Source organism: Phocoena phocoena, chromosome 18, assembly GCF_963924675.1.
Source record: "Phocoena phocoena chromosome 18, mPhoPho1.1, whole genome shotgun sequence".
NCBI classification, from domain to species: Eukaryota; Metazoa; Chordata; class Mammalia; order Artiodactyla; family Phocoenidae; genus Phocoena; species Phocoena phocoena.
The window spans coordinates 72,089,274-72,108,028 of NC_089236.1; the positions used below are offsets into that span (position 1 = coordinate 72,089,274).

The window sequence follows — 18,755 nt, forward strand, 5'->3', positions numbered from 1 at the left end:
CAGTTGGGTTGCAGCTGTTACATGCATGAGAGGTTTTGAACAGTAACTTTTAACTGCAAACCTATAAAATTCTATTTTTTATTTTATAAATGAACAGGGTTTTAACATGCGCGACTTTAATTTTTTTCAATTGTATGAAGGCCTTAAAAAAGCTACATTAAGCGTAGCTAAAATTATTTATTAGACTAAAAAGTAACAGAACTTCATTTCCAGATTTTTTTTTTTTTTTTTTTTTTTTTTGGCAAACGTTTACATTCAATTAAGGGGAGAAAATAAAACCGGCACAAATAAATTTGTGGCAAACGCTGGAGCATAACTGCTTCAATCAGTCTTCATCTTGGAGTTATTTCAGGCCAATCATTTTTAACATCTTCTTGACGTGCAGAGCATCAGAATGAGCTAATAATACATGTATAAGTGCCAGACAGCTTAAATCTGTATCAGGTATTGTAAAGATACATATATGGTATGTTTATTAAAGTTGAAATAATGTAAACACGTGAATAAATGTGCAAACCCAAGATCGCAGTACACCATATGCACTCTCATACCTTAATTTTTTTATAAATAATAAAAGTGAATATTGAAGGTTCTTAAAGTTGGTCTTAATTTTTCATAAATAAAATTTGGGGTTAGAACAGAAATGAATAATACATTAAATCCATAGACAAAAAATTCAACATGAAATAATTTATAATGTTTCTTATAGGCTTGCAATTATTTGAATATATTTCCGAATCTTATTATGTGATTAACTTTTGTGTAGGTTTAATTTTTTATTTTTATCTCTCTGGCTACTATACTTCTTTCATCCTTCCTCCGTAAAATAAGCACATGTAGACAATATTAAAAGGCCTCTACTGTCTTATAGCAAATGTGTTTGTGTGTGTATGGTTTTTAAATCTTCCCTTAGAATTTACTACTGTAAAAGGCCTACCAGACATCTGGTCTTAGTCATTCGTGACTGTTTTTTGAGTAATTGGCTCCTTTATCTGATGAAGACGTTAGACCCTTTATGAAAAAGTGCACATATGCACGCAGACATTTTGCACAGTTTCTGAGCCATCTAAAGTGCACCCATGAACAACCGCATGCATGTTCTCTGACAAACACGTGCTTTCACCTACACATGGACAGGTTCAATCCAGTCAGGGAATTGAGATGCTCAGAAGGGGTAGGGTGGCTCCCCAGGGTCGTGCTGCTGGCTGGATGTTAATTAGAGAACGTGTTTTACCACCGGGTTTGGCATCTCTGTAAGTACTACCTGCAGCACAGAGCCTCAGGGTCAGCCAGGGGTGAGCACTTGGGTCCTCCCCAGGTCCTCCCCGAGGATGCATTCAGCCCTGCGATGTGCGTGGCTGGTACCCAGGAATATGACAGCTTTCTGAGCCCCTCTGGACATTTCCCAGCCTTTCCCTTTAGGCTTTTTAATTAGTCCCAACGGTTAGCCATCATCTAAGGCAGCCACAAAATTGTACAGTTGCCTGTAATCCTCTAGACAAACCCCTGGGGAAAGGCTTCTCAGCCTGCGAGAGATCTGAGTCCAGTCAAAGACGGCCTTGCACGTGGTGTTTTCTGGGGAACAGTCTCCAGGGATTGCCAGGCTGCTGGTTTTCAAGGCTGCCGTGGAGCGGGAGATGGCATGGGGACAGGGCCATTGAAAACGTCACAAAGCACACTGCTGTCTTAGCTGAGGTTCAGCCGTTTTGAGTGAACATGCTTCAGATTGCTACATGCCTTTGGTTAAGATTGCTACATGCTTCTGAGAATTTTTGTCAGTTTTCTCATGACTTTAACGGAGGAGAGAATTTTCGGAGGTGCTTTTTCACTGACAAAAGCTTTTACCAGTTTCACTGAAATGACACCTTTTTTTAGAACATGCCTTTTAGTATCCAATTTTAGTGTAATTTTAAGGTTAGAAACTTCCTAGTAATTGATTTTGAAGTACTACCTTCTGAGTTATGTCAAGATACAATAAATTCTGGTATCCTTCAAATACCAGAAAATCACCATTGTTGCATTTCCCTAATTTCTCACTTTATTCTTCAGGGTTTGGTCTTTTCGCTATATTTTTTAATGTGGAAGGAGAAGTTAAGTTCATGGTGGGATTTGGATGTATTCACAGTCCTGACTGGTAGGGAGAAGCAGTAGAGTGAGGTACATGTCTGCAGGGGGAGGTGGTGAATAACAGCGCTTTTTAATAGGACATGCAGTATATCGTGAAAGTTCACAGGCAGTTGTTTTTTTTTAATCTATGAGCCACATCCGGCTCTCTGTTGTAACAAGGACTTTTCTATCTGTAATTACTACTTCTCTCTTTCAGTGGGGTGTAAGTCTTTCTCAGATAATGAAATTTTAGAATGAAGATTATTAAGTTTGCTGTGGAAATTAGAGATACAGCCACAGACTGGCAAAGTCTGCTTTGAACTGTGATTCCTAGAAAGGTTGGTCCATCAGTGGTACCCGTGGTGAGTGATGCCAGGATCTGGGGCAGTGACGCCAAGCTGCCTTGTCAGCCCTGCTTTCAGGCTAGATTATTCTGTGCCTCCATGCCGACACATACGTTCCAGGAGAAGCCATCCCCGGCAAAACTGTGACGTTTCTGTGTGATTGATAACAGGAGACAAAATGGTTCTTTATTTCTTTATTTTTATATTATAAAGTGGATTCTTTTTTTTTAACTTTTTATTATATACTGGAGTAGAGTTGATTACCAGTGTTGTGATAGTTTCAGGTGGACAGCAAAGTGATTCAGTTATACATGTATCTATTCTTTTTCAAATTCTTTTAAAAGTCGGGACAGTTTTCCTACTTCAGGTAATGGTGACCAATGTCTGCACCACGCCACTGAAAACAACAGAAAGAGCTGGATAAAATAACTAACTTCTGAAGGAAGCACTAAGGCTGGTGCAGAGTGTGTGCTCAGCACTAGTTCTGGGCCCCTGAGGTGACATCCGTTTTCTCATTCCAGCACTGTTCCCGTATTTTTCAGTTTTAATCAGTGTAAAGCCTAGAACTTGTTTTCCATTACTCTTTATCCTCTCCCTTTGCTACAGTTAAAATCTGTACAAAGTAGACTCTTCCGATTAAGATACACGGACCCTGTCAAGCTTATTTTCAAAAAGCAAGTGACAAAAGTATATTGACAGGTTTAAAACCATGCTTTCCAGCAGAAATAACGAGGGGAAATCCACTTGTTTGTTAATTTATTTGTGTAAAATTTATTTAACACTTAATTGAGACTCTCAGAAGCCAACAAAGCTACTTTCATGTCTTCATGTTGTTTGTGTATATTTAGATGAAGCAGATGATCCTAAACTGGTTGCTTTGGAGAGTTGCTGTAATATTATGTTTATTCTAGTTATACAAGTTGTTTCCGTGCACTACCTTTGCAATCTTATAAAATTTCCAACACTGTTCAAAAGACACACTAACGTTTCGAAAGGTATCTTGTTTAATTTAGTCCCATTTTAGCACTCCTTTAAAAAGTTTGATTGATGACTCTTGAAATTCAGCCAAGAGTGTTGTGTCAAAAACCTGCTTGAATTTATCTAAAAATTCATAATCGGTGCTGAATCTGAACTTGTTTGCCCAAAGCAACACCGTTCCCGGCTGGCAGAGGTACGCCATGGTGGCAAGCAGCTTGTCCAGGAAGTAATGGTGGTAGACCACGTCAGAAGCCAGCAAGTAATCATAGTAACATGTGGACTTGGGGAAGTTCTGTTCCAGGCCCTCTCCCCACACCAGCTCTTTCACTTCAGGCAGATGTGCTGTATGGTTTAGTGTGTTCCTTAAAAGATTGTATTGAAGGTTCCCTAGGACGTCAGGCAAATCCGTTGCTGTGACTTGAGCTCCTAAGAGAGAAAGAGGAAACTTGTACGAATTACCTGGAACATTCGGGCAGCCACAGGGTACACATACTCTCAGGGAGAAATGGAACTGGGCTTCTCACCTTGGCCCTGGACCAGCGCCCTTCTCACCTATGTCCATATGGACTGGATAATTCTGCTGGGGGACCCTGCCCTGTGCCCTGTAAGATGTTTAGCAGGGTCCCTGGTCTCCATCCACAAGATGCAAGTAGCACCTCCCCACCCAAACCCCAAGTTGTGCTGATCAAAAATGTCCCCCGACACTGCCAAATGTCCTTCATGGGGCAAAAATCACCTTTGGTGAAGAACCATTGAAATAGAATAACGTTCCCGTCTTTTAAGAAACTAAGTTAAACGGCGGTGCAGTTTTGAGAGATTTCGGAATAATTAACTAAACATACCAAGATTCTTAGCGTTTGGTTACTCTCATCATTTATAATGTTTTTCCTTCCCAAACTGTCTTTATCTGAAGATTTTGGTTTTCTCTTACGTGAGGTGTCAGCACCTAGTTTTCTTTCCTAAGGGATGATCTAATTTGAATGACTCTCCCACCTACTAAATGCATTAAGTTAATTTTTAGGCATTTTAATGCTAGTGATAAAGGTTCACAAAATCATAATTCCAGATTGGTTTTGATAGAAGAAGATCCGTAATAGTGTAGGCTGAAGTAGGCCAGACATACCCGCCTCTTGCCCAGCTCCCAGGACTCACAACTGGCATTTTGGGTATAAATCTGTCTTCACCTTGGATTCAGTCACTTATTTTTTGTTTTTTTCCAAAACATCAGTTGTTAATAGTTGCACTGAAAAGCAGGGGACAGCATAACAGAGCTGTTTACAACAGGAATTCAAGAGTCACACCTTCAGAATTTCAACTTTCTCACGTGGTAATAATCAATGGATTGGACGAGTTAGCCTCTAAGGCACAGTTGTCTTATCTCCGGGTAACAGCAGTCATTCTAGCCTGGACGTCTGGGTAGATTCAGTGAGTGCGATCACGGCCAAGCACCTAAACCACAGCCCGTCACACAGTACTAAGTGGTTATTATCACTGTTGTCACCGTAACCATCTTTTGAAACAAGGCCGAGAATAGACAGACAAACCTAGAATACTGGCCACGATGGAAACGAGGCCTGGTCCAGCACCGATTTCGAGCATCTTAGCTCCTTGGAGACCGAGTTCCTCTGCGTGTTCCTCCAAATACTGGCACAAAGCCATGGCCTGAAAAACATTCACAGTTGTCACCTGGACACTGGAAACCGAGGACCCTGTTCCCCACCACAAGTTAAATACTCAAAGACACGTTAAAGAGTTTCAGCTTACTGGGGGCTCACAAGAATCAAAATATACGTGCAACGGCGTGTTTTGACCTCTGGAATATGAACGCTGTAACATGCATCAGAGGAACTAGAGACACAGACTTGTGAAAGCGCCTGTACCAGAAGACCCTTGACCAGCCTCCAGGAACAGGAAGGTCAGCTCAGCTCTTCCAGAACCAGGAGAGGAGGGGCCGCAGGGCAGCAAGCCCTTGCTTACGTCATTTCGGGCCTCCACCTGCTGTAAGACTTGCGCTGTAAGCGGCTCCATCCGCTCCCTGCTGACTCCACCAACGTTCAGGTTGCTCTGGACTTTGCCTGCTGCACTGAACAACTGCGTAGGAATTTTTCTCTTAAAGCAGTTCATCTAAGAAACACTCGACTGGCTGGGCAGTGCTTCCCAAACCCTAGCGCACATGCAGGTCACCTGACGCCTGGTGAAAGACGCCCTGGCTGCGTGTGGTAGGGCTGATGGAGCTCAAGGCTGCATTTCTAACAAGCCACCAGCTAATGCCAGTGCCACCGGGCCACACTTTGGGGGGTAGCAGCAAGGAGGTTACATCCTTTACACAGTAAAAAAAAAGAAGAAGAAATTTAGATCGATTTCTGTACAGAAAATCAAGGTCCCTTCCCATGTGAGCCAATGGGCGTCGGCTGGTGATGTCTCGGACTAGAGGGACTGGGGAGAGTTACTAGGCGTGAGAGCGTTACGGGAGTTGGGAATGCGAACCCTGCAACCCTGCGCTGAAAAGGCAACGTGAAAGCTCTCGTTTGCACACACCTTTAGCCCTTGTCTTCGTGCAGGTGCTCTGGGCTCGCTATGACTCCCTTTCTGTCTGGCGCCCATGCTGGAGTAGGGGGCGGCCTGGATCGTATGAGACAGCCGCGCTCACGATGGCCTGCGCCAGGGTTGGTGGCAGCTCCGAGCACGTGGGTCCCTCCCTTTCCTCCCCAGCTCCTCTCAAGGGACTCGGGGACCAGGGACGGGGATGGGGGGAGGACGGAAAACAATTCCCAATGGCACGGTAGGGAGGTAAGGGGCGTCAAGGGGCCCTGGGCGCTGGAGGATGAGTGAGAGGGGGACAGGCGGGACGGCACGGGTGCGGGGTGGCATTGGCATCCAGCCCATGGCAAGGAGCTCCAGAGCTGGGGGCGGCAGTTTTGAGGAAAGGCCGCCTTTGGTTCTTGAGGAGAAAGGAGCATTATTCACTGTGTGGGATTTCAGGATTTGGAAGAGTGTCACCCAGAGCCACCAAGACGTGTGCTCTGAGGAGTTCCTGAAGGGGTGGCTGTAGGCGTCCTTCCTGAAGGGCCCTGCCCTGTGACAGGCTGGCCCGGTGGGTGCCATCTGGGGACGGATCTTCTCTCGGGAACAGCTACATCTTTCAGCAAACACTCCCCCGCTTCTTAGTCCTATTAGCAAACTCCGAAAAGTCATCTCTCACAGCTGCTCTTGAAGTCGCACAAGGAAAGGGTGCTTCCCCACACGATACGGATCCTTCTGCAGCCTTCAGGAAACTGAGGTCCCGAGAAGAGCCAGGGTTTGGTGCATGAAAGGCTGAGGCCTTATTAAGAATAAAACAGTCCAGTGGACAAATCATCTTTTTCCACTCCTGATTTCTGATCACCCAGCTCTGGGTGTCTGTTTGCCAAATATAGTAGGAAGCTGTGGAGAGTCGCTTGCTGGTTTCAAACTTGTTAAGCCAAAGAAAAACATTTAGCTGAAGGAAATCATACTTATATTAAGCATAACGGGTAAAAATCGAGCTTCCTTGGCTGGGGTCAGTGAGGGGGCAGCTCTAAGAGCCTGGAGCCCTTGGCTGTCCCTCCCCTGCCCCCCCGCTCCATCTCCCCCATCACTGGTACCCAGACTGCAAAGGGCGCTCCAAGGAACCTCTGATCACAGCCACGCAGCGGGCCAGCAGGTCTGCGTCACCCGGGAGTGAGTCAGAAATGCAGCCCCAGTCCACCTCCCCCAGCCTGACCTCCTGAATCAAGAGTCTGCATTTAACAAGAACCCAGGAGGATTCCCATCTAAGCTAACAGTGGGGCAGTTCTGATCTGGAGCCTCTCCAAGCACAGGCTGAGAACCTCGGCAGTGGAAAGAACGAAGGCGCTGGCCTCCGAGGTCCATCGTCCCAGCCTGGTTCTGCACTGCGCCGCGCCAGGGGAAACAGTGCACTCAGCCAGAACATAGCAGGTTTTCTGGCTCTGAATTCCATGTTTTCCCCCATTTCAGCTCCATCCTCTGGGGACTGTTGCAGGGAGAGCATGAGATGAAGCACCACTTCCTAAGCGTTTCCACTGGACTGGCCGTACTCTAAAAGGCGAGTGAATACCCGAAGGTCTGTGGGAGAGGCCCAAAGGTGGCCACTACAAAACCTAAACTCTAAAGACTTTTCTTCTGATTTTTTAACAATTGATATGAATTTTTCATCCTACTTCCCAATATACTCAACTTTATGTTAATGTGAGAAAATAATGTTTCAAGAAACATAACATAGAGGAAAATCGTTGTTTTTAGGAAAGATGCCAGGTTTCTGCAGCATCTAGGTTCACCAGCAACACCCCTGGGGGGGCATCCTTGGACCCTCAATTTGAGAAGCACAGAACGTTAGAGCACATGGCAAGTCGTCCAAGGCACCACAGTTGTACAAATTTGCTGTTCTCATCCCCAGAATCCCCGACGCCCCAATGTGACAGCTCCCTCACCCCTGGCCACACCACCGCTCCGTAACTCTCGATCGATTCTTGAATGACAATCCTCTTGCCTGCAAACCAATAGTACTCCTGGGTGTAGCTGGCGTAATTCATAGGAACAAATTTCTGGAGGCTTTGAAGCGATGGTTCTATCTTGTTAGAATCTGTGGGACAGAAAATTAAATCGGTTTCATTATTTGTTGATCCAGTGCAAATCTGCACTTGGTACAGTTAGTCAGATGGGAAGAGACTGAGCATTCTTCCAGAAACAGAGGAGGGAATGCCATCAGTGACAGTGGCTGCAAACTAGCCCAAACTGAATGATATGGGGTGACAGGGACATAACATTTCTATGGGACATTTTTATCATACGACGAAATGCCAAAGGATGCCCTGGGCCCTTCCCTCGATTTAGGAGCAGACAGTGCGGTGTCGATCCATCCCTCCCTCTGTTTTGGTGAGAGGAGGAAGCTAGGCCACCGCACAGAATGGCACGAATGAGCCATCTGCATAAGGAGGACCGAGGCAAGCGTGGACCTGACTATTTTTGGGTCTTGAAGTGATGTAACATTCCCGCATGTTGGCTGGAACATGTTCCTTAAGTCCTTCTACAACTGCTTCTCAAAAGGTGCAGGTCACCCAAAGACGAGCCAGCTCCGCAGTCCTGGGGGAGGTTGTCAGATGAGCTCCAGCTATTAAATTACTCTTCCTTAAATACTCCTTTACGCTCATGACCACTCAAGCAGCTCTCAGATGTCATATAAAATGAGAGGAAAAGAGCACCTGATCGGGGCTGACATCATGGAAGCCCAGAATGTCAAAGGTTTCGCAGGGGGTTTCAGCATAGAAAGAACAGCGAATAATAAGATCAGAATGGGGACCCTGAGCACACGGAGGGGTCGTGCGCAGAAGACGGGGGGCTGCTGGTACCCTCGGGGAGAGGCGTTGGCAGCGAGGAGTCTGGGGGGGAACTTGCATGAGACCAGCCTTTGCTGCCTGAGCTCTGCCTGCGGATGTGTAACCAGGGATGGACTAGTGGAAGGGAGCATTCAGTGAACATCTGAAGGTCTCCAACCAGAAATATGCACTCAAGGAGGCAGGTGAGGGTGAGTGCAGGGTGAGTGCAGGGTGAGTGCAGGGTGAGGGGTAGGGGGCCTTTGAAGAAGCCTAATCAGGGGTCCACCCCTCAGAGATCCGGTTTCACTGATCTCCACCCGCACTGGACGGTTCTGTGCCACGGCTCTGCAAATGCTTTGCAACAGGGTCACAGCCAGAAGAGTCCAGAAATGTGGAGTGAACACTTAGAAACATTTACAACAACTTGACCATATCTGTTGAATCTGATTACGAAAAACCAAAGCTTGTCTTGTGTATGTCTTTGTACTTCTTTTCATGTTGTTCCTCCAGAAATTCATTTGTGTTGCATTTTACAAAAAAGTATCCAAGTGGTCTTTGACCACAGTGTGGGCCAAATGACCAGTTTGTAAATTAGCACAGTGACGCCTGCAGCTCTCAGCCATGGGTTCTGATCTCCTGGAAGGAGAATTCTCTGTCCTGACCACAAAGGCGAGCTTCCAGAAACCCAGGGCTTCCTTGAGCTTGCAAGAACCTGCTGATGAATAGTGGCCAAGTCCTGAGATGCCATCCTTCCCTGTCATGTGCCCCAGGAGAGGCTGTGGGGAGAGGAGAGGACCTTTGGTCCCCACCCACCTCTTATAAGGCGAAACAACCAATATCTAAAACCATGAACCTGAAATTTATCACTCAACAAAGGGGACCCAGCTTCTCCCATAGGCTGACAGGCTGACTCTGAGTTCTGTTTCAGAGAAAATAAGAAGGTAGAGGAACAGACCATCTTGTGCCCAGAAACTTTAACAACCAGCCTGGGGGCGGTGAGGAAGCACTGACGTGCAGGATTTGGCCATCACCATGGTGACAGCGCTCCCACAGTGGCCATCCCTGGGAAAGGGGTGAAGCAGCTCAGCACCACGAGCATTTCTGCCACACGGATACGACACCCCTCAACAGCCTCAAGGGCCCAGGTCATCGTAAAATGTTGGAAAAGAATTCCTGATGAGACGTGAGTATTTATTACCTAAGTTTTTCATATACCTTTACCTTTTACATAATCCATTTCATTGTACGTTTGTATGACTTAAATTTTAACAATGGCCATGTTTAACAATCAGCTCGCCAAATTCCTGAAATGCAGGAGCTGGTACAGGCCATCTGGAATGAGGAGTGGGTACCGGGCTGTCCTCCTTACCCCTGAGCCTCTCATCACTGGAGCAGCCAGACCGTCAGGGACCCAGGCCACCTCCTGCCAGCTTCCATCCCCTCGATATCACCCAGACCGTTCCTTCCTCCCTTCCTCCCACAAATAACCACAAAGAAAGGCTAACTTTTCTCTCAAGACCGTAGGAAAAGTCTATGTGCTGATTTTAAGTGGCTCATCCTTTCACAAGATGACAGATCGTAAGCTGATGGTTGTACTTTCTGGATCGACATTGTAAAGAAACATGGGCATATAAATGTACTCCATAAGACCATTTTTCCACGCTACAAAGATAAAAGAAATCTATGTTGATTGCACATGATTTTCAATTATTGTATCTATGCTCGTCTGACAGTTTTAGAGACATCAGATTTTCAAGATAGGCAGAGTTGCATTTTTATGTAAACAGTTTAGGAAAAATGAATTACCATCCTGGTTTAACAGAGTTGGAACATAATTTTCCACTGTTGACTGTTAACGTTTTGAACGTTACATCTTGGCTCTTATGACATCATTTGTTATGTCTGTTGTTTATTTACTACTGATTCCCTGCCCAGAAAAGCAACACTAAAGGGTTCTGTTGTCATAATGGGAAAGTACACTTGACTTTACACTGATCCACTGAAGGACGCAGCTGCCAGGAATACATTTTGGCGAAAAGCAGGAAGGAATCTAGATTTCATTTCTCTTTTAAAAGTTCTTGTTACAAAAATCTAACCCTCTTAGATTTGGATAAAACAAAGTTTTGGTCTTTGATAGGTAAATAATAAAAACATAGGGATTACCTTTAGTGTCATGCTTCTGCTTGAATAAAGGCATTTTTCTACTAAGCATCATGATAAGAAAAAGATGTAGGGTTAAAAGGAAATGGATATTCTTGTGCCTGGGGTTCACTGCAAAACGCCATCCCCAGGAAAAGATGGGAGAAGATGTGGAGCTGAGGAAGGAGGTTACCTCCCGGGGGTCCGCTGCTGCCGTCTGTCTGTAGACCCTCCTCATCCGGGGGTCTCGGTGCCTCGTCCACGGACTGGGGCTGCTGCCCTGAGCGCAGACACGCATCCATCCCAGAGCCGCCAGGGAGGAGAGAGCTGGCCTGGACTGAGCGCTCCTCCGGGTCTGAATCGCCCAGAGCCTCTGCAAGGGGCAGCTTATCGCCTTAGCATCTGCTGAGCTGGAAAGAACACCTGCATTTCAGCTTGGTTCCCCGGGGCGGGGGCGGGGTGGGGAGAGCAGCCGCCCTGGGCGCTGCCATCCTGCTTTTGCAGAGCAGAGTGGAAGGAAACCATGACACATCATCACCCCACCTTTCCATCGCCTGGAGAAATGCAAAAGCAGAGCCACTGTAGCCAGACAGGTGCTGCCTTGCTGCAGTCTAAGGTGTATTTCTAAGAGCTTTTGGAACTGAATCTCGATGAAGAAGGTCTGATCCAGACGTACATATCTTTAAGGGTACCTTGTGGATCCAGGGTTAATGACATCATGGATTTGCCCCAAATGCGGGGCTGCTCCCTTCTCATCTGAGGCTTTAGCGCAAGATATTAGAAAGCGCTGGGGGCTGAGAGCCAGGAGGCTGGTTGGCTGCCCCCTCTTACTCTTGGCAACTCACTTAATCCCCTCCACACCATTTCCTCATCAGCAAAAAAGGGAAGGATGATATCTACCTAGCTCTTAGGCTGTGGGCGAGAAACGGGAGAGCAAAAGTGATTAGTGCGGCTCAGGAAAACTCTGCTGATTAAGAAAACAGGACCTGGCTGTTGGGATCATTGATCAGCTTCCAAACAAGAACACGTGACCTCGCTGCGGGACTTGGCGTGTTTTTGCCAAGCACCGTTCTTGTGCTTTTAGTGAATTGATTCATCTAATCCTCACAACAAACCCTATGAAGTGGGTGCTATTATTATGCCTCTTCTCAGATGAGAGAAATTCAAGCACAGAGAGATTCAAAAGCAGCCCAGGAGCACGCAGCCGGCCAGTGGCAGGGCCAGGAGTCAAACCCAGGAGGTCCAGCTGCAGGATCTATGTTCTTGACCATGAGGTGGGACACGGCTTGAGCTGCCTTGCTTCAGCGGTGGGTTTTGTGGCTGAGTTTGCCCTGAAATTACTCATAATGCTTAGTTGTCACAGTGACGTTTTCTAGTCTTTTTTTTTTTTTTTTTTTTTACAAAATGTAAATCATTTTCCTAATTTGTTTTTATATACCAAAGTTGCCCCATCATATTGTTTTGGCCAGCTGGGGATAGCAACCAGCCACACCATTACTAACTATTCCACACCTGGAGGGGTCATGTGCCTCTCACATTAAGGTGCAACAGGATTTCAAATCAGTGAGGTTCCTGTGAAGGTAATTTAGCATTTTCACCGGCTCTAGAATCAAACAATCAAATATTTACCCCAATTCTTCAACTCAAGGAGTTGTTTTTCTCTTGCAGATACTTACTTGCTCCTTCTCTTCAACGTGCCCCCGACTCCAGAAGTTAACTGTTCCCCTAAAAGACAGCTGACTGGTTGTTGGTGAGTACCCAGAGCATCTTCAGGGAGAAAGTCTCAGCGCTGCGGTGAAGGGCCCTGCATTTGAATGCTGGCTCTGCCATGTACTAATTTTGTTGAAAATGTAGATAGTGGTGATTCTGACCTCACATGACGGTCGTAGGGATTAAGTGAGATAACCTGTGCAAAGCCTCTTGCACAAACAGTATTAACTTATTCTCATCTTCAAAGCCAAAGAGTAGTCAGGTAAGACAACACTCTTTATAGGACACCCACCCAGCACCACGGGACTCTGCGCATTAAATTTAGACATTTCTTCATTTGGCATGCAAGAAAAGGAGACCTGTTTTCACTCCAATAACAGGTAGTATTTTTCCTTGTGAAATGAAATGACTCCCTTCCCCCATCATTATAGTTGATGTGAGACATTAATTTTTTTCCCCAAAAAGCAACCTAGAAAATAACTACAGTAATCTACCTAGTGTTTGTTATTAGCTCAACACATCATATGATCTATATCATATGTTAGTATTTAATGAAGAATTGGGAAGTTCTGAAAAGGACTCCTTGTTAGTAACCTCAAAATAATTTTGGTTAGTTTAAACATATCTTTACCTTATGCAGCAGAAGAGATTTGAGATTTCTGTGCAGACTTTAATCCCCAGTGTTTTATATAGGTCTGCACCTGAGAGGATTAGCATTTTATGAACAAAAGCCAGCCAGTGGAAGTCCAAGTTATTTAGGGTAGCATTACCCACCAGTACCCATGCACATTACTTTGCTAGAATTACTCTCTCTCTTTCTCTCTATCCCTTTCTCAGTTCTCAGTTTTCTGTCTTACACACACACACACACACACACACACACATACACACACTTATTTCAACATGAAATGGAATCACTCTCAAAAGATCCAGAAATCGTTCCAGCAGAATAGAGGCTGTCCTCTGTGGTATCCAGTGGCTGTGATGCGGTTTGAAATGTAGACTTACGTTTCATTTTAAAAAGGAGTGGGCGGGTGCACAGGTGGGGTTTTGTACAAACCTGCAAGCTGGGTGCTTATCAGCCCAACTCCTGTGGCTGAAGGGAGGGGCACGACTGACGTGGCCTCTGTCCTGGACCCTGATTCCAGCAGCCAGAAATAACATTAAGACTCTACTGAGAGGAGGACGAGAGAACATCTATCCACAAGAAGGGAAGTGTGTCAAAGGCTTAAAGTTGCGTAAGGGGTAAAGTTAGTTGGGGCAACAGTGAACAGGAAATCAGAAAACTCTTCCCAGAAAAAAACCAGCCATTGTCATTACTTTCATTGAATAAGGAGCAGTTAAAAAGGAAGGAGGAAAATCATGTGCTCGTTTGGGAAGACTGGAAACCCTTAAAATAGAATATAGGGCATGTAAATTAAAGGCTTAGGCAAATGAGAATTGAATAATCCTTCACATTTATGAGGGACTACGCTTACCCAGTGAGCTGAGTGAGTGACTTAGCTTGAGTAGATATGAGCCTATTTTTATTTATTTTTTTACTCATCTTTGGAAGTCTCTTCTCTGCTGTCACTTTTGTTCTTTAGTCCATTTCTTTTAACTCGGGATCTTCATCTGGACACGCTGTGGTCCCATGACTATCCTCGTTCTTACTCCCGTAAATGAAGGGAGGTGACCTGCAGTCTTTTCCAAGCCTGTCACTCAAATACTTTCTTATTCCCCAGATGGTCCAGTCCTGTGACTGACCCTGCTCTCCTGTGACTTATTTCCACCAGGTGTCATCATCCCTGTAAGAAACAGCAAAAAGATGGTCATCATTACAATTTAATAAGTAACTCAAAAACTGATTGCAATTTATACGAATATATATATATATATATATATATATATATATATATATATATTTACACACATACACATTTATTCTACATGCCTTAAAATGAAGAAAAGAACCAAGGAGAAAAATGTTCTGAATCTCCTTTAATCCCACTACCTGAGGAAGGAAACTGAACCAACATTTTTGGGTGTCAACTTCTGGGCTTTTTTGTATAAACCTTATCAAAACTATTTGGCTGAAAATGAAACTGGATAGAAATATGTATCTCTCTGACCTAGTATGGACTAGTCTATTATTTTAAGAGTTTCTTTTCAATACTTTCTTCAAAAACCATCTTTTCGGTAGCTGCTTTAGGAAACGAATCAGAACTCTACTGCCCGGAGCTGGAATAAGTCCGAGGTTCCTAAACACTGCGCTGTGGTCAGGGTACCTCAGAGTTAACTGGAAGCTTTAAAGTACATAGACTCTGGGCTCTTGGAAGTTCTTTTGCAAGATCGAAGAAAGAGTCTAGGACTTTGAACTCCCCGTCTGACAACTGTTCCCGGCGTGTCTATAGCACGGGCACGCAGTAGGTGTCCATCTATAGGGCAGGGGACGTGTGGGTTGTTTTCCCATAGTTGAAGTGCCGGTCCACGAGGAGGGATTAGCCTCCTGCCTGGCTCCGCAGGGCACGCTGATGAAGTAATTTCCCAGGAGGCAGATTTGGGTGCAACAGGAAAGAATTTTGTAACAAGCCGAGCAATGGAACAGTTGGTCTCGGGGAGCCTAGCAGGATGGAAAGTGAGCCAGATTTAGAGTCAGAGGATGCAAGACTGGATAAAGGTTTTTATGCAGGGTCAAGGAGAAGGCTGCGTACATGCCGCCACTCTGCATTTCTCCATCAGTGTGGACTCTGAGGTATCACCGGGCTTTCTTCCAGCTCTCTCACTGGTGGTCCTCAACGAGGGGGAATCCTCCCTCCCTGCAGGGCTGTTTGGCTATTTGGAGACAATCTGGCAATTTTTGCTTGTCACCGCTGGGGGAGGGTGCTATTTGCATCTAGTACAGAGAGGCGGGGATGCTGCCGGACGTTCTACACAGGACAACCTCGCTCCACTGCCCCCAGCAAAGAACCAGCCCACAAGTCAGCAGGGCCCAGGCTGAGAACCCCAGTCTAGGCGATGGGTAGGAGTTGGATGCAGGGTAAACTCTAATTGCCATCCTGCAAATACCATCTACCAGCAGGCTGATTTCTGCCGCCTCCGCCTCAGGGTCCTCATCCATAAAATGGGTGGGTTGACATTCACAGAGTGGCTCATACACGCCAGGCTCTGAGGCACATCCTCACAGAGATCCAACACTGCAGCCCCTAGCTTTGTCTGGCTTCTCCCAGAACCAGACCCAGAGACAAGGATTTGAGAGAAAATATTTTATTTGGGGAAGTGAAGAAGGGAGAATAATCCAGGGCAAGGGAGGCCACCAGCAATGGGTATTTATGAAGCAAGACCTACCGCAGGGGGTGATAAAAGAGTTAATCCCGTGGGAGAAGACTTGGAAATGAGGCAAAATACGGACCTCAGAACTCTTCTACTCCAGGTCCAGAGGGTTTCTGGGCTGTCTTTATACCAACACATCGGCACAGATGCAGAGACAGGAGATGGAGCGCCCTGATGTGTCCGAGGGATGTGAGATGGTATCATTCCTCTTCCCATGGTAAGAAGTGAAGTTTTATACATCTGAAAGAATCTGGCACAGCGTCTGGTGTCCTAGAAGGTCAACAGTAATATGTCTTGTATTAAATTGTATGCCATTCAAGTCGTGGGTCGGACAAGCAGGGTTCTTTGCAAGGGCTCTGGGTCATTTCTCTGAATCAAATGGAAAGGCTGAGCGTTGGGGCTTCAGAAATAACGGACCCAGGATGGCTCTGGTCCCACATATCTCAGCAGCAGCAGGTGTTCATGGCCTTCTCTTTGAACGGTGCTCTGGGGGCCTCACTGCCGTCACCTTCCACCTTGTGTAACTGTAGATTCAAGATCTGGGGGATGTGACTCTCATTGGTCTTAACTTGGTCATAAGCCCTGCCTCATAGTCAGGGCTGGTCAGGGCGAGAGAAGCATCTGACCACATCACAAGGAGTAGCGCAGGCAACTCTGGGAGGGATTCTGAGCCCATAACAAGCAAGAGTTGTGTGTGGCCCTCTTCCTCTCCCTGCCACCCTATGCACACACACTTTCTTATTTTCATAAATACAATTTCAAAATGGGGACCCATCCTCTCTATAATGGAACATAATCTTAGTCTCATTGGCTATTGCATCCGGAGAGAATGGAGCCATTCTTCAAGTTGAAACCTCTAGACAATGGCATTTCTTCACTAGTTCCATGCTTGTCCCTCAATGGGCAGGCATTCACAGGAGACCAGAGACAGTAACTTAATTGTTTCATCACCATTTACCACAGGCCGCTAGTCCCATCCCAGAATATGAACGAGAGGCTCACTGCTTCTCACGTGACCTTCCCCAAAAATTCTACAGTGGAAGGGTTGCTGATCAGACAGATATATGTCCACCATCCTTACTTATAAGGGAGACTACGGTGGTAATTCACTTCCAGGGAGGTGAGGGTCTCAGCGGAAAACTAGAAGTTCCTGAAAAACCCTGGTAACCACTAACATTCCCAAAGTGTGTGATTTTCAGTGTGCTATGCAGAAAATATTTAGTCACAGTGAAGTGCAATTCCAGAATTTCTGGTCCCTCAACTATTTGGTAACACAGTGGCTCAAAGTTCATGATCCGTTCTGTCAAATGATTTAGGGCTGCTGCAATGCCCCCTCATTTGCCAGATTTCTCGGGGAGCCCCTGAGGGTGCCAGAGGAAAGGGTTCATTGTTGCTGCTATGGGAGAGGTAAAGATTTAGACCAGCTAGCACTGTGGAGACTCAGACATGGGAAGCCTGCACAGCAGGACCTTAAAATGGGACTCTTCTTGTCTTGGTTTGACTGAGACATGAAGATGATGGATTACTTGTCTTGTTAAAGAGAGACCACCACGAGACATTTTAAAGTAAGAGTTCAAAACACATTCAGGCAACACTTACATTTTGTCAAGCTTGTGGACATAGAAGAATTTGCTTCTATTTCATTTTAAATGCCCTCTATATAATGACAAACATTACCAGTCAGCATGGAAGAAACAGTGTGAATGAAATCATCCAGTACATTTGGAAACAGCAAGTGAAGTTATAGCCCTTTCATCTTAAAAAATAGCACATGCCTGGTCCTAAGCATTTGGGTCCACATTTGCTCCCCATAATTTATCTGCCTTATAAAGTGGCTCTGACAGGAAACCATGATGGACTTACATGCATTTCAAAGAAGGGATTTACTTGGTTGTTTGTTTCTATTTTTAATTTTTCTCAAGCCAGTTCTTAAAACAGATTTCCCCTCGGACAAATTTCATTGTTGTTTTAGAAGAATCTTCGACTGCAGCCGTGTGTAAATCCCAATTGGTAATTGCCAGGGTTCATGTCATCGAAAGAGCCAAGAAAGCTTTGGAGCTGAGCTATGAGCCTGTGATATTAATCACATGGAGGGACATAATGCTTGGGCAATAGGTTTAGATAAGAAATTCTGACCGAAATGTCTACGAAATAAGGGTCAGTTCGCTAGTAACGTTCCTCTTAAGTTAACATTTAATAACCAATAGCTTTCTGATGCTCACCTTAATCCTAGGATAGATGGAACCAAATGAATCTATCAGTATGGAAAAAAAAAATCCCTTCACAATAATTCAACTTTGAGAAGGAGGATGGGCCCTCAGTTCCAGTTTTATTACCCAGGAAGCAGAAATGACTACAACAAGCCTTCCAGCTCCCCGCCAGACATGGATGCCTCCAATACCATCTGTTCTTTCCATATTGCCATCAGCTGCTTGGAAATGGCACTTTTTAGAGGGACTTTTTTTAGTGGTAACTAATCATGCTCCAATTTTAGCAACAGCAGTTGACCTGTGTTCAGAAAGATAATTTTTTCCCAACAGATTTCTACTAGGAAAGAATGTTTACCTGATGGGACTCTTCTGGGATGGGCCACAGTGGAGAATTCCTTTCATTCTTTCCCCTCATTCTAGGGCAGACTCAATTTGAGAAGCACGGGTTCTCATCTAGGGCTGTGCTGTCCTGGGTTTGGGGAGATATGCTGAACGATTTCCGTACCAAGCCAGGTGAAAGGAGTGAGAGGGTCGCGGAGGAGCAGAGAGGGACGGGCAGTTCCATGGGAGCCTAGCCCTCCCGATTTCCAACTGTGGGATCC

General features: G+C 45.5%; 1 protein-coding gene across 1 annotated transcript; it reads right to left on the bottom strand.

The window, feature by feature from the left end:
* Window positions 1-3,459: 3,459 nt before the first annotated feature.
* On the bottom strand, window positions 3,460-11,223 carry METTL21C (methyltransferase 21C, AARS1 lysine). Its single transcript, XM_065896279.1, has 4 exons — window positions 11,115-11,223; window positions 7,898-8,049; window positions 4,973-5,090; window positions 3,460-3,854 (listed from the first exon to the last, which is right to left on the bottom strand). Exons 1-4 carry the CDS (start codon window positions 11,221-11,223, stop codon window positions 3,460-3,462), a joined length of 774 nt encoding a protein of 257 aa, XP_065752351.1.
* Between the last annotated feature and the right edge of the window lie 7,532 nt (window positions 11,224-18,755).